Source organism: Mixophyes fleayi, chromosome 8, assembly GCF_038048845.1.
Source record: "Mixophyes fleayi isolate aMixFle1 chromosome 8, aMixFle1.hap1, whole genome shotgun sequence".
In the NCBI taxonomy this organism is placed as follows: domain Eukaryota; kingdom Metazoa; phylum Chordata; class Amphibia; order Anura; family Limnodynastidae; genus Mixophyes; species Mixophyes fleayi.
Genome location: NC_134409.1, coordinates 88,596,064 through 88,621,532, shown reverse-complemented (window position 1 = coordinate 88,621,532; position 25,469 = coordinate 88,596,064). Strand labels below are relative to the sequence as shown.

The window sequence follows — 25,469 nt, the reverse complement described above, 5'->3', positions numbered from 1 at the left end:
GGATTGAATCATAAAAAGATGTAACAGAAAGGAAGACTTCTGGCTGTAAATAAAGGGACTGTTTAAATTGTTCAGTGGGGAGGCACTGTCCGTAACAATCTGAAAAAAAAATAAAAGGCTATGTAAAAAGACAGCTTCATAAAAAAAGTTTAATATTTGTGTGTGTTCCAAGCTTTAAAGTATCAGGTGAATGTAGATTTATTATTTGTCTCACTGGGGCGAAACATTTACAACAGGGAGAGGGATTAATTCACTGGTAGGGGTAACAATGACACTCAGGGACATACTAGAGACCAACCTAGAAAGGAAGAATTGTCTGCTCCTTGTAACATTATAATCTTGTCTTCCTCTGTCACAGATACAAGAAAACAAAATTATAAGCTTTAGTGTGCAGAATAACAGGGGAGCCACATGAATAATTCACTATATATCATTATGTGATATATCATATCATTATATAAAAAAAAAGTAATATGCACAGTACAGAAGCCACTTTTGTGATTTTGTAATGTAATTATGCCTCAAGACTGGATGTGCACTGCATATTGGTCTGGTTTTACACTGCTGGTCATAGTTGTTCCACTAAGCATACTTCAAGATGCATGCCTACACGGTCAATCTACATGTGCCTTTAGGTTTGCGGGCAGGTACTAAAATCTGAAGAAGTACGTACGTAGTGCAAGTCTAAACGTCACATCAAGAGTCTAACCTTCTACCACTTTAGTTCCACTCCATTAATTTAATTAAGCTTTTTTGTTTTTGTGAAAAAATATTACTTGGTTTTGCCTCATTATATTTTTGTTTTTTAACTACAGTATGTGTGTTATGCTTGTGTGGGGGTTGTGGTAGCAATTGTTACATCTTCTACCTTGCAGTACTCTTGGATAAGCAACCTGGCAATAACACAATCTTTCTCCAACCTCAGGGTTAAGTCAGCAAAAAATGTGTCCCTGCACAAGTAGTTTAACAACGGTGGCATGGATGTAGAGCACATACAGCACGTATAGAAGTATAATTGAAGTGATGAAATAAACAGATTTGAAGCTATCTTGTAATTGACTCAGCAACAAGGCACCTTTATTCATATTCAACTGTTTGCCTTTTTCCTTTCCACCACATAATAATTTGTGTCAGCAGTAGGTTTGTAGTATGCAGTAGAACCATGTAACACTTTAGTACTGTCTGCTACTTTACAATACACATTGTACTAATTGACTCTTCATTTCAAAGTTTGAAGTGCACCTCTTGGCTCAGGAAATGACTCAGGAGTGGTCTCTTTCTCTCACTCTCTGCTCCACTACAGCTTCAGCTCCAAGGACTTATTTGCTCACAGACTGTGACTCTCCAGTCTATGACCCCACACATCTGTATTTAGGTGACTGGTAAATGCAGCGCAGAGGTAACTCACTGGGTGCCTTTCTGATAAAGCACCCATGCTCTCAAACTTGCCCAACATGCAAATCGAGGTATCTGCCTACATTTCTGACCTCGCAACGCAGCTTGTCACCTCTAGGCCTCTGTCTCATTCAAGGATATCACTAGCCTCCAGCTCTCTGTTCCAGCAATTAGCTTAAACTGAATTTACACACTTGATTGTGACCATGGTGACCCCAGGAAGCCCAGGTTGGATACTTAAAATGTTTACTGTTCTGTAAACACACCACCTCAGCTATGTCTACATTTCACAAGGGGTGTGACTCTGCCTCTGGAGGTACTACTTGTTAATAAAAAAAAGTTGTTAAAGGACAATAATTTTTAAACAAAATGCTTTAATAATATAGTTGGGCCACAGGAAAGCAGTGCATATATGTGACTCCCAGGCAATTTAAGCGAAGGAACTGCAATGATATCTCAGACAGGATATAAGATTAGTCATATTTTTGCTCTTTGAATGCATGCACATATTTATGCAAACAGCACATAAGCAGGTGTAAGAGAGCAAAAAGAAATGAGCATTTGTCTATTGAAACTTTGAGTTATTGATCATTTTAAATGAACGCCATGTCTCTCTGTATGAGTCTTGCACAGCACTCATTCTAGCCTAGTGATTTATATTGTTTTAATAATTTAATGGGTCTGCCTCGGAATCTCTAAGAAATACTGTAGATAATATTATCAGCAATAACACAGCTACAGTATCCCTTGTTTTGCAGCACAATGAAAAGCGAGGAGCATGAATTAAAAAGCTACAGGGATTACAATGAAAGTTCTATTATGTTGTCATAGTTATTTCAAGACTGAAACAGTAAAATCATTGACTTTTACAAAAATGTTGTTCATACAAAATAGAACATAAAATAGAATACAAGTATACATACAGCCATGGCCTTATCTGTGTGGAGATTTTATTTTCTCCCTGTGTTTGCATGGGTTTCCTCCGAGTGCTCCGGTTTCCTCCCACACTCCAAAAACATACTAGTAGATTAATTGGTTGCTATTAGTGTGTGTGTACTTGCATTCATATGCTTGTGAGGACATTGACCTGTTTACACACCAACACTGTGGGGACCTGAGTCATAGTGGGAACAAAATTTGAGGTCCCCACAAAGCTTCTCAAGGCTAATCAATTCAGGGAACCTTGCTGATATGCTCAGCATAAAAATCTGGTATGTCCCCATGAGTCACATTTGTTGGAACAAAAGTCTGCGAGTATTCAATGGGGAGGGGAGAAAGTGTGTGTGCCTCCCACCGCTATAGGACAGTATTCCACCCGAATATATAGCAGGAGCAGGAAAAGGAAGTGACTGCATCCTGTGGCGCTTTGTATACCAAGCGGTTAAAGACACTGTCGAATACGTCTGCTGCTGAAGGTAAAGCGGGGACAGTGAAACATGACAGAGCCCACCAGTAACTCCGACTATAGCCCAGAGAGCAGTGGAGACAAGTATGCCCCTGACACTTCGGAGGAGAGTAGTTCAGACACCAGCAGTGATTCTCCTTTGCCCACCAGTGCAACAGAGTGCAGGTACCCAGAGATGAGTTCTATGTACAACCATTGTCGACCTTCTGCTAGCCGTGGTTTAAGCACACAGGGTCGGAGAGACGATGTGGTGTCTGTCCAAACGCTATCCAGAAACAGTGACGGCTCCAGGGTGTATAACAAAAAACAGTTCTGCCTGTACTGTGAGCAGCCCCTCTTAAAAATTGCCTGGCACATGGAGCATGTTCACCACAATGAGACTGAAGTAGCCTGGGTCCTAAAATTCCCCAAGCACTCTAAAGAAAGAAACCTGACATCAGTGTTGGCTTTTGGAAGTTGACATGATGAAGGATGAAGTCTTACTCTCAGTCAAAAATGATCGATGCGTTATGCAGATGGGAGAGCATCTATTCAATCGGGTCGGATCAGATGTTGACATGCACGAGTACATCCATCAGAAGCTTAGAGAAATGGGCAGGCTACTGCTACAGGCCAGAAGAGCTACTACTTTGGAGTGGATGAAAGACTTTACCGACCCATCGAACTTTCTGCTCATAGTAGACGCTGTGAAGCTGGTACCTGGCTATGACGAGGAGACAGATACACTTAAGATGCCCTTGCTGGCACTCAAGATCGGGCATGGCCTGCAAAAGATAGCAAGCATTGTGAAGTGCCAAACCATGATGGAGGGCTGCACTGCTGTGGTTGAAAACACACAAAATTTCAGGAAGCTATATGAGGCGAGATGGGACGAGTTGATCTCATGGGCTGCCTTGAAAACTCTTAAGGAGCCCAAGTGGAAAATGCCTCAGCTCTTACTTTTCACGGAAGATGTGAAAAATATGCACTTGTACCTCGATGAGAAGCAGCAAGCCTACCGAAATGGGCTATCCACCGAGCCTACGGTTAACCACTGGGCACTACTTGCCAGGGTGACTTGCAAAAGTCACCCTGGCACAGGAGATCTTGTTCAATCGAAGAAGGGAACTGGAAGTTTCAAAAATGTTGCTGACTACCTTCTCCTCAAGAGATACCTTGGATCTCCACAAAGATGTGTCCCTAGTGCTTTCTGAGGTTGAGAGGAAGCTCTGCCAGCACTTCAATCGCATTTAAATCCGAGGAAAACGAGGGAGAAAAGTCTCCATCCTGCTGACACCAGCCATGCAAGCTGCAATGGAACTTCTTGCAGAAAAGCGTGACAAATGTGGAGTGGATAACCAAAATGTTTACATGTTCACCAGACCAGCTGCCATGTCACACTTCAGAGGCTCCAATTGCATATGACTGTTTGCCCGACAGTGTGGGTCCAAGCATCCCCACACATTGTCTTCCACGAAGCTTCGAAAGCACATTGCTGCTCTCTCGAAGGTCCTCCACCTAAACGACACAGAACTGGATCAGTTGGCGGACTTCCTTGGGCACGATATTAGGGTGCACCGGCAATATTACTGCTTCCCAAAAGGTAGCCTCCAACTCATCAAGATCAGCAAACTGTTAATGGCTCTTGAGAGTGGCAGACTGGCTGAATTCAAAGGCAAGAATTTGGGCGAGATGCACATTGATCCGGACGGTAAGTGGAAAATCTGGTGTCTGATGTATGCTTTTGACTTTTACCTCAGTCATTTACATATTTGTTTCTTTTCAGAACCGGTTCAGCTACAGAGTGACATGTCGGATGATGAGCAATCCCCCGTGACAGAGGGGCAAGTGGCCAAGCATTTAGTCAACAATTCCACGTGAGAAGAGAGGGGGTGTATGGACCTGGCAACATGGAATCAATGCTCAGCTATGGCTTCCACAAGTAGGTGTAGCACACAGTTTTGCTAGGCAGAAGAACTTTGCCTTCTCTGTATTTTGCGGAGCTATAATGGACCACGCTACTCTTTCAGATTGCAAAGAAGTACGGAGGAAATCCTGGGACAGAGAGGAGGTCCAGGCTGTGGAGAATCACCTGATGAGGTTTATACAGACATGCCGGGTGCCCGGAAAGCGAGACTGTGTTGCGTGCCTCATGGCTGATCCATCCATACTCAAAGATCGGCACTGGTCGGGAGTGAAATTCTACATAAAGAACCGCATAACAGCTTTAAAGAGGGATCAAACTTGTGGAAATTATGCAAAGTGGTTGAACAGGACTGTAGCCTCCATGGCTAGGTGTCGTTGTAAGCGGGCATGCGGATGTCCTCACACAGCCAGAATACACAAGACTTTCCCTACCATTGCTATCATTTGTTCATTTATGCATGCGGGAATGTTAATGTCCTCAGACAGTCAAAATACATGACACTTTCCCCATCTTGCAGTCTGTGCCAGTACTTTGTGCAAAGTCAAAGTGTAAATCTCATGTGGTAACTCTGGTGGCAAACCGCTCCTATACATACCCCTATAATTGTTCTGTCAACAGGGCATTAGGAAAGGGGCGTCCCTAAATGGCATGTTCCAGACATGGGTCCTCACGATGCAATAAAAACAAGTATGTGTGTGTGTGTGTGTGTTTGTTTTAGGGAATTTAGACTGTAAGCTCCAATGGGGCAGCAACTGATGTGAATGAGTTCTCTGTACAGTGGTGCGGAATTAGTGGCACTGCTGATACTACACTCATTAGCTACAGTTAAAATAGATACAGATTATACATACTTTTGATTGATAGTGCCACATTAACATGCAAATGGTCTTGTAGTATCACATTCCACATGAAATTCAAATAATTTTTGAAGATGGGTTAAAACATTATATAAGTTGAGAGTTTTAACAATAGTGATGCTTGGATCTGTGTAAAGCTGCTTTTTTTTTAAAAAAAATAAAAAGCATACATAGCTATATCAGATTACCCAATAACCAAGCATTCTCATTGTATATTTCACTTCTATACACTTCTCAAAAAAACAAAAGAGACAAAAATTACCTTTGTCGCCAATTCCATAAAGTTATTATCTTTGTCTCCGAAGCACCAAAAAGTAAATATAGAAAATGTAGTATAGGCACTAATAAGACTGTAACAATATAGGCATTGCATAACAATATAGGCAGAACAATATTTACAATATTCTAGCTAGGAAAGGGATAGGCATAGGGAGAGGGGGGAATAAAAGTAAGGGTAAACAGCACAAGCTGAGCCTGTATCCAGTAAGTTGGTTTAGTAAATAGGTTCAGTGTCCCTGATTGAGGAAAGGAGGAAAGGCACTGGCATGCTGGTGGTAGGATAATGGAGAAAGGAGAACACAAGTTTGGACACTACTTATTAGAGCTTATAATATAAAGGGAGGAGCAGACAGCCATGGGTGATACAGAGAGGGTGAGAAAGGAGAAGCAGGGATGAGTGAGGAGGAGAGTTGATAGGCTTTGGCAAAGAAATGGGTTTTAAGAGCTCATTTGAATCCTTGGAGAGAGGTAGAGAGTCTAATAGGGAGAGTTTTAGAGGCCTACTATCCTAAGAGACATACCTGTGGTGTGCAAACCTTGGACAGACCAGAGCCGCTAAATATAATCGCTATAACCTCTGATTGATCTAATCACTGCACACACCCACATAAAATGTAGGAATGTGTCTGTTTGCAGAAAGCACTTAAATACCTGAGTAGCCTGATGGGTATGACCCCTTGAAAAAGTCTTCTGTAGAAAAAACACAAGAGGATTGTGCAACTGGACTGCCTCAGTATCGGAACAAGCAGTGGAAGGTTCTCTGTCTGGCAGGAGTTCAGTTTACAATTTGAAAAATCTACACTGCTGTATGGAGGAGGACAGATAAGCTCATTTGTTTATATCTTTATGTACGGGCATATTTTGTAAGGACCCCACAATCTGCTCTAACTACCACCCCATATTTCTATTGAATACGGGTCTCAAAATATTTGCTAAATTGCTTGCAAATAGGCTGAATCCACTCCTCCCTAGTTTCATCCATCTCAATCAGGTGGGCTTCATCCCGTCCAGTCAGGCTCTAGACAATTAAATGGCTGTACTACCTAAATTTGTTTTACTTCTTCCAGACCTTGGCTTTCCTGGTGGTGCCCTAGACTCTCTCAGCTCTTCAGACCTGCTGTAACAATTTTATTTGGAATGATCTAGTAGCTAGACCCTCAGTGTCAGGTGGCCTTGAACTGTCTCTGTTCTGTAGATACTATCATGCCACCCACCTTAGCCAACTAATGTGCACATTGCCCTGCACTCTAAGTGGTGGATTGGCCTTGAAAATGGCATGCTCACCACCAAGGAGTTTCTGCCCTGGCTTCCCAAAAGGCACCGACTGGCTGAGTAGCTTCGAAGTGAAAGCCTGCAGAGATCACGTACTTATACCAGATAGTTGGCGATTTTAGCCCACACCCATTCTCAGACATACACGAGTGACAACACATACCCAACTCACAGTTCTACTGCTACCTCCAAATCTGACACTTTATACAGTCCTCTCAACCATCCACTCCCTCCCTATGCCTTTCCCAGTTGGATTGCCTCTGCATCTACAATTCAAACTATAAGGGGACCATCTCTCTCCACTACTACTCTGTCCTAGCCCCATAGGGCCTTCCATCAACCCCCAACTTAGCGGCCTGGGAAGCGGACCCGGGCAGCCCCTGTAGTGATGAACAGTGGCAGACAATCTACACCCGAATTTCCAAATGCTCCATCAGCATAGCCATTAAAGAAAGTTCCTACAAAATCCTCACCAGATGGTACTAGGTCCCCGCTCGCCTCCACACCATGTTCCCTAACACCATTTTTGCTGGTGGTGTTGTGGCCAGCAGGGTGATTTCATGCACATATGGTGGACGTTACCAAGCTCTCCCTCACTTTGACCCCTGACAATCTACTTTTGTGTGCCCGTATTCCCCATATTGATAAAGTCACTGATAAACTTATCCTGCACATCTCCTGAGCGGCAACGTTTCAGATTGCAACTGGAAAAACAACGACTCCGCTTCGCACCAAAAGGTGGTCAACCATATATGGTTTGTATCTCGAATGGAATATATAACTAGTCTCCAGAACAACAAAGTGGCTTCCTTTCACAAAGTCTGCCTGGCATGTTTTAAACTCCTTTATTCTCATTCACTGCCCCATACCCACCCCGTCTGGCAACCCCCCCCTCCTTCATCTTCTTCTACCCCCCACCCCGTACCTTAGCCCCATGGCAGAGTAGCACTAGGTTAGATGCATGGCATATACCTCACCCCAGCTCTCTCCTTTTTCAGACCATTGAACCAACCTGGTACAATAGTCTGTGCCCATCAAACTGAGCTGTTCTATCTCGAACATGTCTTCTGTATCATGCCTAAGTGACTTTTGTGACTTAAACTTCTATGGAATTTGCTGGGGCTATATAAGTAAATGATGAAGATGATTATAGTGGCCACCAGGGTCCACCCTGACCTCACTCTTATGTAGTGCCTTATGTGTTAGAATTGAAATAATAGGAATAGATAAGCTATCCATGGCCACTTAACGTCCAAGATCCTAGACCCCACTAACTGTATGTCCTGTAAAAAAACTATTGGGCTGATGCTGAGTTAGACGCATATTTGATGTAATTTACATTCAAAAAGCTGCTTGTAAAAATAGCACATTTCCTTCTATATGCTGAGGTCTGCACCTGTGGCATATGCGCCAGTTGACATCAGGCATACATACACACAATCGACAGTATATACACTGCCAGTTCATAAGCATTTTAACAATGAGGAAAGCACCAATCAGCTTCAAAAGTGAATTCACAATCAGCCAATCAGAAGAGGCTAGCTAGAGCAGGCAATCATCCTCATGATCAGCAAGTATTTGCACCAGCCCCCAGGCACCTTCAATGGATATGGCTTTGACAGGTGTATCTGTATGTCTGTGTAGGTCTGCATCAGTTTTGCAGTTACACAAACACTCCCCTAATGTTCTTTGCTTACATTATGCCCTCTCCAGTGGTAGAGGGCATATTATTGATGCAGCAGGTGTCGTGCACTGAGGCCCATGGAGATAATGGGACCCACTGTATGGCAGTTGCAGAGGGTCGGGTGGCCCAGTTTCCTCCTCCCTGCACCGGGGCCCACAGCTCGCTAGTTCCACCTCTGGCCCCTTCCCTACCACATCCTGACTTACCAGTTAGAAGCAGGTGCAAGTGTAGATGCATGCAAATCTGCATGCGCGCATATGTCTGTAACTAGATTTGTGGGCATGCACAGTACAAATTTGTGGATTTTTACACTTCACAAAAACGGTTGTACATTTTACTTAGGATCAGGCCCGATGTGTGGAGAGTATTATTTTAGAAAAACAAACACAAGTTGCTTAATTTTAGTGTTTAACATTACCTTACATTTCTTGATTTGAATCCCGTCATGTGAGTAATGTGACAAGGACAAGGGACAGAGTGAACCCCTCAACCTTTACACAAGAGCAGAACAATAAAACATAAAAGGCAGTAACAGATATATACAATTACATACAATATCAATTTTAGTCTACATAGAACTGACACCACTCACTCACAAGGCAAACCTAAACAAATACAACAACCTTTTTAGAGACAAGAATCTTAAATTTCTTTCCCACCCTACCCACCTACCCAAGACAGATGAGCTTCCAACCCATGAAATAGAACAATAGGAAACAATGGAGTGTCTTTCAGAGGAAAATAAACACACTTAATTGAATAAATAGTGGTGTTCCATTGTCGTGTCCGGAAAGATGAGAATTTAACAGTGCAACCCAGTGCCCGCAGCCAAGGATTTCTCAGATATGTTACAGTTTGTATGGCAAACCTTCTTGTTATATCTGAGTGTTAAGTGCCATATTCACCCTGATGCTGATGGTACCAGTATCTGCGCATCAAGAGTTTGCACTGTCAGTACAGAAATCCACATTCGACCATTTCAGGGTTAAGAAATGCACTTTAATAAGAAGAATAAGAGTGGGAGTAAACATAGAAGGAAGGCTTCCTGACAGAATTCAGAAACTAGCAAAGGAGATCTATCAAGTAGAGTTCTCACTTAAAGAGTCTATATCCTCTCAAATTTAGGTCTACATATTTATAGTAACATAACAAATCAATATCACCTCTAATTCACTTATCATGGAAGGTCTCCTGCCTTCATTGCCCTGTCTATGCAACTAGTTTTAAACTTCAATAGGTGTAAGAAAAAAATCTTGCATCCATCAGTCACAGCTATATGTTATACTAAATACTACGTTGTTCTACTTCAACAGGTGTTTTATTAGGTGTAGATGTATTAGGTGTAAAAGACGCTCTCTGATTTTCAGCCTTCATATATAGAAATCATGTGGTTATGTTTGAGCTAATGTAACGGAACAACATCACATTCCCTAAAGTTTGGGAAATTTGCATTTATGGGACGTGGCAGGGAGCTTGGTGGCATAATAGATATTTTAAAGGCATGCTCTCAAACTAGCAGAGGGAAAAAATTCTCTACAGTCAAAATCACAGATGTCTCCAAGTGTGAGTTCTTTGTGCCCTCATCTGATCTACCACAATATTATTCCGTCTAGAGTTCCATCATCAAGTTTGTTTCAGTAGGTGGCAAGTGTTCATTTGAGATCCTTTGCATCCTCACTGACTGGAGGAATTATGAATTCAGATGTAGTAGTACAATCGTACAATCTGTCAAGTAACACTTGAGAGATAATTCCCCCTCTTGAAATCTATCCTGTAGGCTCATGCCTCCTTTATGCCCTTCCCAAACCCCTTAACAGTTTGTCATATTGACTTACCTTTGCTCACTTACTGTTTTAACCCCTAAAGACAAAAATACAGCTCATTACTGTGTTCAGAACTTTAATTGTTTCTCTGCCACTAAGACTTATATTCTTGGTCTGGTTTGAAGTGGTTTTTTTTCGTTTACTATGTACGTAATATGCATCACGTTCATTGAATGTTACTTGCAGTACTATAAAATATCAGACCAGCATCTTTGATCAAAATAACTTATGTGTAGGTACAGACTGTGAAAACACACATAAGTGCATCAGGAGAACGTCTATTCTACAATTGACTGCAGTTAATAAGTTAACCTATATGGCCTTAACGTGCTTCAGGCAGGCATAGTACATCTGGAGAGCACAAGTAGACACTCTGCAAGGAGCTGCTATTAGTAAATAGCTATGATTCTGCGTGTTGTATGCTTATTTTATTTTATTTTTAAGCAGTAAATTTACAAAGATACTTTAGAAAAATCCTAATGATTGTATTGTATTTAAGCTTCCCAAGGATCAAAATGCTGGTATCCTTGACATATGGACATTCATAAATATTCATAAGATTGATGCAAAGATCATGCCCATTATTTGGATTTTTAAACTCTTCATAGTAAATATGCAAGGTGCTTAGTTTGTATAGTATATAAATGCCACAGAGAACAAGAGACTGTCAGTATTGTTGCCAATACAATGAAATTCTTTAATATAGTAGTTTCTAGTAATTGATTCAGCACCGCAAACATCTACAATGTGCCAAACCCGGGGATAACTAACACTCTAATATTTTTTCTAGTTAAAATGCCATTTTAATCATAGCTAACATACATACTGTAAGAAAGATCCTCAATGTAATATAGTAATATTTTAGTCAGATGGGTTGGGTACGAAATCCTGATGGAAGAAATAACACTTACCCTGCCAATATGAAAATGCTGGCAGAGTAAATGCTGACATTTCCATTTGACCTACCATGAGAAAATGCAGATAGTGTGATAGTGTGACAGTGACAATGCAGACAATCCCAATGCTGACATTCAATTAACAATTCCTCACTCATTGGTACAAAACAGTAATAAAAAAAAATTAAAACAGTAATAAAAGTTAAAACTACCCCCCCCCCTCCAACCACCACCACCACCCAGTTCCCTCCCAAAAGACCTAAATGCTTGTGCTGGCAAACCCAGTGGCAATACATTTGCTGAATCTGTAAGCCGCCAGGACACAAAGGGTTAAAATATGCCCCTTCTCCCCAATCGGATTAACCCTGCTTCCAGCCTAGTGGCAGCACAGTGGCCTAGTAGTAAGCACTTCTGCCTCACAGCACGGGGGTCATGAGTTCAATTCCCGACCGTGGAGTTTGTATGTTATCCCTGTGTTTGCGTGGGTTTCCTCCGGGTGCTCTGGTTTCCTCCCACAATCCAAAAACATACTGCTAGGTTAATTGGCTGCTATCAAAAATTGACCCTAGTCTCTGTCTGTCTGTCTCCCTGTCTGTCTATCTCCCTCTTTGTCTGTCTGTGTGTGTGTCTATATTAGGGAATTTAGACTGTAAGCTCCAATGGGGCAGGGACTGATGTAAATGAGTTCTCTGTACAGCGCTGCGGAATAAGTGGCGCTATATAAATAAATGATGATGATGATGATAGTGTTGCTACTAGCAATATCATGAAGTCAAAAAGCATGGGGTCCCCCTGATTTCACTAGGCTGTGCCAGCCGGGGCTTGTGGCACTATAGCAGGAGAACACTCAGCCCTAGACTGGGGTTTGCAAAAAAATATGTGCCCCCTCCCTAAGGGTACCCAGTCCTGTGCTTAAAGAACTAGGGCTCTTCTCACACCCCTGGGTGGTAGGTGTTGGGTAATAAAAGTGTTAAAAGTGAGAAAGACACTATTTTGACTTGGTGAATTACAAGTCCCAGCAAGCCCAGGCTGCCATTAACAGTTTGGGCATGCTGGTGCTTGTAGTACTGCAAACATAAGCATCCTCTGACACCCAGGGGGTGCTGCTACCTGTAGTACACCAACCCAAATTTAAATAGACCACACTCCTCTTTTTAACCATAACATTTATTTACAACTAAAAAAAACCCAGTAATACTTATCAACATCTGTACTCTTCATCTGTAAACGATGAATCCAATTTTTGTATTTAAACCTTAAAACAAATTCCAAAGGTCCTGTAGCTGTCCAAACCATAAAAAACCCCCCAAAAAACCAAATACTCCTATGAAACATGCTTGGCAAAAAACAAACCATAGAGACGATGCAAACTTTCTTCTGTATGCACAAGCAAACGGCCGCATAATGAAAAAAATAAAAGACGCAAGTTCAATTTAAAACCAGGGGCCGTCCCACACTGTTAACCCTTCGTGTGCCGGTGACTTGCGGGGTGTCAGCTGCCAGCACAAGTTTTTAGGTGTTTTTTGGTTTTATTACTGTTTTATTTGGTTTAACACTGTACAGCCGCTGCACACGAAAGCATTGATCATATAATGTTGGCATTGTGATTGCCGACATTGTCATTGTCCGCTATCACACTGTTCGCATTTTCTCAGCGTAGGTCAAATGAAAATGTCGACATTTACCAAGCCAGCAATTTCATGTAGGCAGGGTAAGTGTCAGTATTTTCTTCTGTCGGAAATTTGACTGCCACCAAGTCAGATATACCATAAACAGTGAATGCATGTTCTTAATCTTGAAGCCTGCTCCCACCTTGCACACCTCCTCAACCTCTCCCTCTCCTCTGGAATCTTCCCCTCCTATTTTAAACATGCTCTTGTCTCCCCCATACTCAAGAAACAGTGCCTTGATCCCGTCTCTCTCTCTAATTATCGCCCTATTTCGCTTCTTCCTTTTGCCTCCAAACTCCTTGAACGGGTTGTCTACAACCGTCTCACCTCCTTTCTCTCCTCTCACTCACTCCTTGACCCTCTCCAATCTGGTTTTTGCCCCCTCCAGTCCACTGAAACTGCCCTTACTAAGGTCACTAATGACCTTCTCCTTGCTAAATCCAATAGACACTACTCCCTTCTTATCCTTCTTGACCTCTCTGCTGCCTTTGATACCGTTGACCACGCAATCCTTTTGCAAACTCTCAAATCTATAGGCCTATGTAAAACTGTCCTCTCCTGGTTTTCCTCTTACCTTACCAACCGCTCCTTCTCAGTCTCTACTCATGATTTTACATCACCCCCTCTTCCCCTACCTGATGGTGTTCCTCAAGGCTCCGTTCTTGGCCCCTGCTTTTCTCCCTCTACACCTCCTCCCTTGGTGTCCTCATCCACTCCTTTGGCCTCCAGTACCACCTCTATGCTGATGATACCCAAATTTTTCTTTCATCCCCTGACCTCTCCCCTTCCCTGCTGTCTCGTGTCTACTCCTGTTTCTCGGCCATCTCATCTTGGATGTCCCAATGCTTCCTTAAACTCAATATTTCCAAGACCGAGCTTACAGTCTTCCCCCTGCCAGGACTCTCCCGCCTCCCCCTCTCTATTTCTGTTAATAACACTACCCTTGTTTCTGTCCCCCAAGTCCAATGCGTTGGAGTCATCCCTTATTCCTCCCTCTCATCAAGCCTCACATTCTGTCCCTCTCAAAATTCTGCTACTTCCACCTTCGGAATATATCTATAAGATATAAGATACGTCCCTTTCTCACCACGGAAGCCACGAAAACCCTTGTTCACTCGCTTGTTATCTCTCGCCTTGACTACTGTAACCTCCTTCACTCTGGACTACCTGATTCTCGCCTTGACCCTCTTTAGTCTATCCTCAATGCTGCTGCTTGCCTCATTTTTCTCTCCCACCGCTCTGTATCTGCAGTCTCCCTCCAACAGTCACTACATTGACTCCCATACCCTACAGAATTCAATTTAAACTCCTCACCCTCACCTTTAAAGCTCTTAGTCAATCTTCCCCTCCCTAAATCTGCAATCTCATCTCTACCTATACTCCTACCCGCCCTCTCTCTGCTCTGCCTGTGACCGCCGCCTCACTACTTCACTGATCACCTCCTCTCACTCTTGTCTTCAGGACTTTGCCCGGGCTGATCCCCTGCTGTGGAACGATCTTCCACGTTCCATCAGGTTAGCATCTACTCTCAAAGGCTTTAAGCGTGCCCTTAAGACTCATTTCTTTATTCAAGTCTATCAGTTATCCTCCTAACTTCCTTGTCCTGGCTCTCTCCCCTAGTTAGTACCACCCTGTTTGTGTCTCCCCCTTCCCTTTAGGATGTAAGCTCTCATGAGCAGGGCCCTCTTTCCTTGTGTGCTCCTTCTACTGTTCATTCACCCTCTGTAGTTCTTGGCCTGCTTCGCTAGCCCTGTTTTCCCTGTTTTATTAAACTTTGGCCTTCTTCTCGCTGATTTCTACCATCCCTTTCACTATCTGTCCCAGAGTTAATCTGTAATATGCTTTACTCTGTATGTCAGTTTTGCTTCTGTCTTTCTGTAGTTGGAAATTCAGCAGCGACTGAACAATATGACGTCTTCAACCTCCACCTCACCTTCACCTCTCTATGGACGGGACTCCCTGCAGTCCAAACTACTTGAGCTAGAAGCCCAACTTCTTGCCAAACTATTGGAGCTGGAGAAGGAGCAGGCAACAACTTCTGGGGAGAGAGACAAGCAAGATATAGAGAAGGAGCTGAGTATCTTGCAGAACCGCATAGCAGAGTTGGAGCATGGTAGGATTATAAAGCTATATCGTGAACTGAATCTAGACAGTGACAAGAAGCTTGAATAATGGGATATTCACATTTAGAAATGGTATATCTTCAGTAGCGATGATGCATTTAGTCATGGAATACTTTCAAAATACATTTTTAAATACAAGGGAACAGGGATATATAAGAATATCAAGCAGGAGCTTTTTTGGCATGTTCTTATGTATGCATTTGGATGCTTTAAAAATGCAACACATAGACAAGAATTGGTGCACAGGTAACTGCTACCTTTAGCAGCTATATATGTGCTTCTATTTCCCAAATGGTGCTAGAACATGACAGAATCTGGTTGGTTGCTATTGGTTACACCTAGTTTTTTTTTTTACAACATCACCATTTATCTATATGTCTCCGCAGACATCTTCCTGATTACAGTGTTGTACATTTTTTCCACTCTCAAAGGTGTTGGAAAACAAATGGGACAATACCAGATATATTTTTCATCTGTTAACAGAATTTCAATTATTAAATTAAATAGAATCCAAGTCAAAGCATTAAAAAAGCAAGAAATATATATGTGTATGCATTTTTAATGCATGGACCATTTGTTTGAAAAATGCTCAAAGCATAGATGCAAATATGAAGTAAAATCATTACATCTTATCCTATATTCCAAATCTATGTTGGTAAAAATGCAATCTTTATAAAAATAAACAGAGCCAAGGGGAAAGGACATTCATGCATGCGCACTTCAAAACATAATGATGCAAAAAAGTATATGAAGTCTTTACAATTTTTTGAGATACAAATTGTTTAAAACGGCAGAATAACCACAATCTGATTTTTTTTTTTAATTTCCAAAAAACATAATTGGAAGTTTCCTACATGAATTACAAAATATGCTGCAATAAAAATATTGTATCATTCAATATATAGTAATATATTAAACTACTATTTAGTACAATTTTCTGCTAACAGGGTTTTATTTTTTAAAGTAAGCAAGTTTGTGTTGTTTTCCAGTTTACCCAGGTTACCATCCAGAGAACGTCAAGCTTAGCTTTCCAGTTCGAACCAACTACATGTATGGACGGATGAGGAAGACGCTACCAGAGCTTTATGCTTTCACTATGTGCTTGTGGCTGAAATCCAAAACAACCTCAGGATCTGGGACTCCTTTCTCTTATTCTGTCCATGGTCAGCCTAATGAGATTGTACTTCTGGAGTGGGGTCATAACCCAATGGAACTTCTCATCAATGATAAGGTAAGACTGGAGAGAGTGGCACCTCAAATCCAAGGCCATTTTAATAAAGGGGCAATAGACCTGGGCACACCAGAACAAGGTGGCCCACCATTAGACCTTCTTCTAACGGCGCCTGGATAGAAGAAGTGCTAAAAGACATAGCATCTGAGCCCTTAAGTGTCTTAGGAATACAAGAAACCGATTTCTGCTGTCATGGTAATTGCTTTAGTAAAGTGATTCTAAATTCTGTAGGTTCAAATAAAAAAATGGAGAAAAACAACTGATACCTCAAGGTTATCCTAATTTCCTTATTTGTAATTCTTAGATAGGCCCAACTTTAGCTAATATCCTAAGTCTAAATAGATTGCAAAATTTACCTGTAGACCTAACATTGAGCCTAGCCCTAATCCAAAGTCAAACTATACATCTAGCACAAGCTCTACAAATAACTGAGTTCTAACAATGTTTTAACTTTGCCTCTCCAAATACTAAAAGCATGTTGAAACCCTCAAACAGAGTAGTTTGAATCTCTGGAGATATAAAATCAAATTTTTTTCATGTGCAGATAAACTGTACTGGGCTAAATTTGCAAGTAACCCTGTGTGTAAATGGGTATCACCCAGGGCTAATTTTTTAAAGCGGCCTTGATTTATTCTTTTTAAAATACAATTAATATCTCATTGAATATACTGTATGACTCCATTTTAATTGTAACAGACCTTTTTTGTACTTTAGTCTCAGGGGAGAAATGCAGTTAGGTAACATCTTTCCTCAGTTGTTTTTTTGTTTTTTATAGTTTTAAATTTAAAGTAGTACTTTATGCAGTAGTTAGTAAAGTATTGTTTTTTCCCAACCCTACTCAGAGCTTAGTGCAATAGTATTTATTGAACTGAGGGATGTTAGGATTAACTAATTTTTTGCATTTTATAAGAGAGATAACTTAGCAGGATTGTATGGAAGTAGTTTCAATTTTACACAAAAATCGTAATTATTTTGTTGCAGAAAATTTTTGGTTTATTATTATTTCAGATTTAAAGTAGTGCTTTACTAACTGTCTGTCATCCCTCCCTTCCATCCTTCCAAGTCCTTGTTTTCCAATCTTGTTAATCAGAAGTACATCTTGTTTTGCTACAATGCACTGTTGGTTAGCCCAACAGTGGCAGAATTTGGAAGTACTGTCTTAATCATTACTTGGCAGGTTACTCAATTGCCAGTGAGCCTTAAAGATGGAATGTGGCATCATATTTGTGTGGCCTGGACCACAAGAGATGGAATGTGGACAGCATTTCAGGATGGTAAAAAGAAAGGGTCAAATGAGAACCTCTCTGCCTGGCACCCAATCAAACCCAATGGCGTTATCATCTTTGGACAGGAACAGGTAGGTGTCCGGTAACGTAGAGTTTTTTTGGACATGATTTTATTTTCTCTGAAATGTTATTGTAATCTAATCTATTTTATGTTCTGATGCAGGGCCGGTGCCAGCATGTTTGGCTCCCCCCTGCAAAAAATAATTTTGCGCCCTCCTCTTTTATAAATTATTTGTTCATTCAGTAATGCTTTTTCTTTCAATACAATTCATATATTACACTTTACTAAAGAGAGTAATAAAAATAAATGCATTAAACATCATACATGAATTGCTTTATGAATAATATAAATGAAGAATATGTATTCTTTGTAATACGATTTTAACTTTCTGGCAAATTAGTTTGGTTGTGTTCCCTCCTTCATCACACTGTGCACCCTCTTCATTACACTGTGCCCCTTTTTGAACCCACTGTGCCCCTTCATCATCACACTGTACCCTCTCCTAAATACCACTGCTGCCGCCTTCTCATCCACACTGCTGCCTTCCTCCTTCATCAACATTACTGTCCCCTCCTTTTTCCACATTACTATCCCCCTCGTTCTTGAACATTACTGTCCCCCTCCTTCTTGAAAATTACTGCCTCCTCCTTTTTCCATATTACTGCCCCCTCCTTCTTTATCATTACTGTCCTCTTCCTTTTCCCACATTACTGCCCCCCTCCTTTTCCCACATACTGTTCCCCTCCATTTTCCAAATTACTGTCCCCCTCCTTTTTCCACATACTGTCCCCCTCCTTTTTCCACATACTGTCCCCTCCTTCATCAACATTACTGTCCCCCTCCTTTTTCAACATACTGTCCCCCTCCTTTTTCCAAATTACTGTCCCCCTCCTTTTTCCACATTGCTGTCCCCCTCTTTCATCAACAGTGCTGTCCCCCTCTTTTTTCCACATTACTGTCCCCCTCCTACTTGAACATTGCTGTCCCCCTCCTTTTTCCCACATACTGTCCCCCTCCTTCTTCAACATTACTGTCCCACTACTTTTCCCACATTACTGTCCCCCTCCTTCTTGAACATTGCTGTCACCCTCCTTTTTCCACATACTGTCCTCCTCCTTCTTGAACATTACTGTTCCCCTTCCTTTTCCAAATACTGTCCCCCTTCTTTTTCCATATTCTGTCCCGCTCCTTTTTCCACATTACTGTCCCCCCACTTTTTGAACATTACGGTCCCCCTCCTTTTTCCACATTCTGTCCCCCTCTTTTTTCCACATTACTGTCCTCCTCCTTCTTGAACACTACTGTCCCCCTCCATTTTCAACATTACTGACCCCCTCCTTTTTCCACATTCTGTCCCCTAAATTTTCCACATTACTTTCCACCTCCTTTTTCCACAATACTGTTCCCCTTCTTTTTCCCCACTTACTGTCCCCCTCCTTTTTCCACATTACTGTCTCCCTCTTTTTTCCACATACTGTCCCCCTCCTTTTCCACATTACTATCCCCCTCCTTTTTCCACATACTATCCGCCTTCTTTTTTCACACATTACTGTCCCCCTCCTTTTTCCATATTACTGTCCCCCTCATTCTTGAACATTACTGTCACCTTTCTTTTTGAACATTACTGGCTCCCTTTTTTTCCACATACTGCCCCTCTCCTTTTTCCATATTACTGTCCCCCTCCTTTTTCCACACATACTGTCCCACTCCTTTTTTCCACATTAGTGTTCCCCTCCTTTTTCCCCACATTACTGTCTCTCTCCTTTTTCCCCATTACTGTCGCCCTCCATTATTTTCTTACCTTTCTATGACCTTCATTCCTTCTCTTCTCTTGGGGCAGTATAGTGGCCTAGTGGTAAGCACTTCTGCCTCACAGCACATACTGCCCCCCTCCTTTTTCCACATACTGTCCCCCTCCTTCTTGAACATTCCTGTCCCCCTTCTTTTTCCAAATACTGTCCCCCTCCTTTTCCCACATACTGCCCCCCTCCTTTTTCCACATACTGTCCCCCTCTTTCTTGAACATTACTGTCCCCCTTCTTTTTCCAAATACTGTCCCCCTTCTTTTTCCATATACTGTCCCGCTCCTTTTTCCACATTACTGTCCCCCCACTTTTTGAACATTACTGTCCCCCTCCTTTATCCACATTCTGTCCCTATTCTTTTTCCACATTACTGTCTCCCTCCTTCTTGAACATTACTGTCCCCCTCTATTTTCAACATTACTGACCCCCTCCTTTTTCCACATTCTGTCCCCTAAATTTTCCACATTACTTTCCACCTCCTTTTTCCACAATACTGTTCCCCTTCTTTTTCCCCACTTACTGTCCCCCTCCTTTTTCCACATTACTGTCTCCCTCTTTTTTCCACATACTGTCCCCCTCCTTTTCCACATTACTATCCCCCTCCTTTTTCCACATACTATCCGCCTTCTTTTTTCACACATTACTGTCCCCCTCCTTTTTCCATATTACTGTCCCCCTCATTCTTGAACATTACTGTCACCTTTCTTTTTGAACATTACTGGCTCCCTTTTTTTCCACATACTGCCCCTCTCCTTTTTCCATATTACTGTCCCCCTCCTTTTTCCACACATACTGTCCCACTCCTTTTTTCCACATTAGTGTTCCCCTCCTTTTTCCCCACATTACTGTCTCTCTCCTTTTTCCCCATTACTGTCGCCCTCCATTATTTTCTTACCTTTCTATGACCTTCATTCCTTCTCTTCTCTTGGGGCAGTATAGTGGCCTAGTGGTAAGCACTTCTGCCTCACAGCACATACTGCCCCCCTCCTTTTTCCACATACTGTCCCCCTCCTTCTTGAACATTCCTGTCCCCCTTCTTTTTCCAAATACTGTCCCCCTCCTTTTCCCACATACTGCCCCCCTCCTTTTTCCACATACTGTCCCCCTCTTTCTTGAACATTACTGTCCCCCTTCTTTTTCCAAATACTGTCCCCCTTCTTTTTCCATATACTGTCCCGCTACTTTTTCCACATTACTGTCCCCCCACTTTTTGAACATTACTGTCCCCCTCCTTTATCCACATTCTGTCCCTATTCTTTTTCCACATTACTGTCTCCCTCCTTCTTGAACATTACTGTCCCCCTCTATTTTCAACATTACTGACCCCCTCCTTTTTCCACATAATGTCCCCTAAATTTTCCACATTACTTTCCACCTCCTTTTTCCACAATACTGTTCCCCTTCTTTTTCCCCACTTACTGTCCCCCTCCTTTTTCCACATTACTGTCCCCCTCCTTTTTCCACATTCTGTCCCCTAAATTTTCCACATTACTTTCCACCTCCTTTTTCCACAATACTGTTCCCCTTCTTTTTCCCCACTTACTGTCCCCCTCCTTTTTCCACATTACTGTCCCCCTCCTTTTTCCACATTCTGTCCCCTAAATTTTCCACATTACTTCCCACCTCCTTTTTCCACAATACTGTTCCCCTTCTTTTTCCCCACTTACTGTCCCCCTCCTTTTTCCACATTACTGTCCCCCTCCTTTTTCCACATTACTGTATCCCTCTTTCTTGAACATTACTGTGTCCCTCTTTCTTGAACATTACTGTCTCCCTCCTTTTTCCACATACTGTCCCCCTCCTATTTCCACATTACTATCCCCCTCCTTTTTCCACATACTATCCGCCATCTTTTTTCACACATTACTGTCCCCCTCCTTTTTCCATATTACTGTCCCCCTCGTTCTTGAACATTACTGTCACCTTTCTTTTTGAACATTACTGGCTCCCTTTTTTTCCACATACTGCCACTCTCCATTTTCATATTACTGTCCCCCTCCTTTTTCCACACATACTGTCCCCCTCCTTTTTCCACATTAGTGTTCCCCTCCTTTTTCCCCACATTACTGTCTCTCTCCTTTTTCCCCATTACTGTCGCCCTCCATTATTTACTTAACTTTCTATGACCTTCTATCCTTCTCTTCTCTTGGGGCAGTATAGTGGCCTAGTGTTTAGCACTTCTGCGTCACAGCACTGGGGTCATGAGTTCAATTTCCAACCATGGCCTTATCTATGTGGAGTTTGTATGTTCTCCCTGTGTTTGCGTGGGTTTCCTCCGGGTGCTCCGGTTTCCTCCCACACTCCAAAAATATACTGGTAGGTTAATTGGCTGCTATCAAAAAATTTACCCTAGTCTCTCCCTGTCTGTATGTCTCCCTCTCTGTCTGTCTGTGTGTGTGTGGCTATATTAGGAAATTTAGACTGTAAGCTCCAATGGGGCAGGGACTGAAGTGAATGAGTTCTCTGTACAGCGCTGCTGAAGTGGTGGCGCTATATAAATAAATGATGATGATGATGATTCTCTTCTTCTCTTCTTGCTGGCTTGGTGTGCTGCTCCTATCTGTGCCGCTCTTCACTGCCAGTGTCGGGTAGTGATGACGTCGTGCTCGACTCTGTCAGTGAGAAGGGAGCAGAGGGGAGGGGAAGGAGGGCGCCGCCAGATTTTTTTCTATTTTTTTTTTATGGGTCGGTGGATAAGCAGGGACAGCAGGCGTGGAGAGCGCCCCTCGGTCTTGGGCCCCCCCCGTCTTGCTTACCCCACTAACCGAGTTCCACTGTCCCTGTTCTGATGTCCCAAATAGTACGCAGAAAAATGGAATAACTTTGCACCTAGGCAAAACCATGTTGCATTGAAGGGGGGAGGGGATTTAAATGTAAAATGTGGGGACAGATTCATAGTTAGGGTAGGGCATGTCCTAGATTAAATTTAAATTTCAGTGCAAAAATAAAGCTATCAAGTATTTGTGTGCTATATGAAAAAAATAATTTGCACCCCTTGCATTGTAACTTGTTTTGTCCAGGAGAAGATTTACTCCTTTTTTTTGCATTACTTTCCTTAATGATTCAGGCCAATTATATCAACTGAAGACTATGCAACAAATTTGATGAGGGTGTCTCTTTCTGCAGGATGCTGTAGGTGGGCGTTTTGATGCAACTCAGGCATTTGTCGGAGAGGTGGCACAATTTAACATGTGGGACAGAGTTTTGACCCTTAACGAAATAGAAGGAATTGCCAACTGCACAATGCCTCTGTCTGGCAACCTTATCCAGTGGAATGACCGTCAGGTGGATGTCTTCGGTGGAGCAACAAAGAATCCATTTGAAAGCTGTGAAGAACGTTTGGGTCACTAAAACATACACCAGCATACAAATCTCCCTCACCGTTACCTTCCCCTCAGTGTCACCATTGCAGGATTTCTTAGCTTCCCAAACTATGGGTGTGAAAACAGCATCAGCTTATGTTATTCATCACAAGATATATATATATATATATATATATATATATATATATATATATCCTCTGTCTATGTTTGGGATCAATTAACAGGTATAGAAAGAAATAGGCCTATCCGTTACTTAACAATGATACATGGATGTTTTGAGACAGACCTGTACACATTCTGTGTCCTCACTTATATCTGGGGCAAGTTAACTAATACTTTCTGGAAAAATAAAGCAGAAAACTGACTCTGCAGTATTACAATTTAACAAGTACAGTTGATCAATTTGTATAACAATACATTAAAGGGGAAGTAATTACATATAAATCATTTATTATTTATTTTTTATTTTAATTACACATGTCATAAAAAAGTTGCATCTAAATTTAAATATTTTTCACACTAAATAACATTTTTTTGCAACTATCCCCATCCCCTGTCTTTTACCTGGTTTTTAATGGAATTGTTTTCAGCAGAGTACACGCTAACAGCATCTACATCACTGTGGTTATGGCTCACCATACAAGAACCAGTGAGGATAACGATGTGGCATGCTGGAAAGATTTGCAATGCACATTAAATGCTTCTGATAGCACATGCTATTCCTCACCTGTTTTTCTTCATTTCTTCTCATGGAAGAGTGAGGATTGTGTACTAGAACAGAAAGCTGAGTATAATTTAATTTTATGATTTATATATCCTCCTGCTGTCTGCTGCTAGATGAGGATGAAAGCTAAAGTTCCCCTTTTAGTTTAGTAATGTACTGTGAAAGAGTTGTTATATTTATATTATATAGGTAAATATTTATATGCCATGCCATATCATAGATCAGTGCAGAATACATTTAGTTCTATTCATTTTTAAGATTGTTGCTGTACAGTGTAATCCTCAATATGGAGGCACATTCATTAATGGTTATTAAAGACAGATCTGTGACTTCCCCCAACACAGAAAGAAAGTTCAAGGGGCTATATACTGCAAACATGCAATCTCTGTGGTTCTGTATTGTGCAATCACAAGTTTGACACACTGTGACATCAGATATCACTGCCATGTCCCCCCATTTTAAAATTCCTTCCACTCCCTATATATTTTAGCTTTAGTCTTTAGACAAATCTCTTTAACACTCAGTTTGTGAGACAACCTTCTGTCTCTGCGCTCACTTGACTTTTCTTTGCTTCTTTCTCTCCCGTATTTCCAGATTTCTCCTCATACTTTCTCACATCCAACCTGTCACCTCACTTGTTCTTTTGGTACATTTGTGAATTTAATTGTGTCTATTTTGTAAAATATCAGTGTGGAAAATAAAGATGGAGTTGTGTTTGTTTACTTGGAGAAAAAAATGTGATTTATTTGTAAAAGTTTTAAATGGTATTAAAATATAAAACATTTTTATTATTTCAAACAAAAACATAAATGCCTTAATAAAAGTGGTAACTTTGCAGTTGAGTTATAAACTTAATATCAACTATGTATTATTTATTTGATAGTAATATAAACTAAAAGACACAAATAGTTTCATAAGAATGATTATTATGTAACACCCGTTTGAGTTCTAGCGAGAGAGATGGACACCTCTATGACATAAGAGCATGTGGGGGCATGATTTGGAACATTTCTGTTCATGTTCTGGGGATGTGTGTCTGATCGAGTCAAAGTCTAAATTGCTGCCGCTTCGACTAACTGTTTTCAAGTTACCATGCAAAGCAAAACAGGCGAGCAACTGCAGATCAATTGACTACAAATTTCAATCTGTGGCACAAGTAGCCAGTTTCCAATGAGAGCTCTACAGAGCAAGATATCATAGTTGGCTTGCTTTGCATAAACTGCTCATCAAACTTGTCAATACACATTTGCAAGTTCAGTGATGTAAAGAGCACAAGTAAGGGACAGCTGAGAAAGGTAGTGTGGTCAGATGAATCGTCCTTCACCATGTTCTCGACAAATGGAGGAGTATGCATGGCACCAACCTGAAGAATTCTATATCACTGAGGGTTTATTTCCAATGTGAAGGGTCTGGTGGTTGTTCTGTTCTGTGGGGCACATTTTCTTTGCATGGTTCTTGTGCAGTCATTCCCTTAGAAAGCAAGGTCAATGCTAATTTATTAATTTATAGTATTGAGTGATCATCTTCACCCCATGTTGCTTTCCTTCCAGATAGGAGTGATGAAAATGCCCCCATCCGCAGATCATGTGTAGTAGCTAAATGGTTTGATAAGCATGGTGTTATCTACATGTCATAGCCTTCTCAGTCTCCAGATCTGGGGATAAATGTATCAACTGCCCATTTTTTCAACCATTCGGTGAGTTTGCATTGAAAATTTAAAGCTGCAATGGCTTTAAAGACACTGATTTGCCTTTAAAGCCATTGCAGCTTTAAATTTTCACTGCAAACT

General features: G+C 41.5%; 1 protein-coding gene across 1 annotated transcript in view; it reads left to right on the top strand.

Annotated features, from left to right (window-relative positions):
* NPTXR (neuronal pentraxin receptor) overlaps window positions 1-24,402 on the top strand; it is a 29,132-nt gene extending 4,730 nt beyond the window's left edge. The window contains exons 2-5 of the mRNA XM_075182835.1: window positions 15,069-15,300; window positions 16,300-16,541; window positions 17,719-17,898; window positions 22,760-24,402. Coding sequence (XP_075038936.1) covers window positions 15,069-15,300; window positions 16,300-16,541; window positions 17,719-17,898; window positions 22,760-22,984 — 879 coding nt within the window. The 3' untranslated portion in view covers window positions 22,985-24,402. The remainder of the gene's footprint in view (window positions 1-15,068; window positions 15,301-16,299; window positions 16,542-17,718; window positions 17,899-22,759) is intronic.
* The last annotated feature ends 1,067 nt before the right edge of the window (window positions 24,403-25,469 follow it).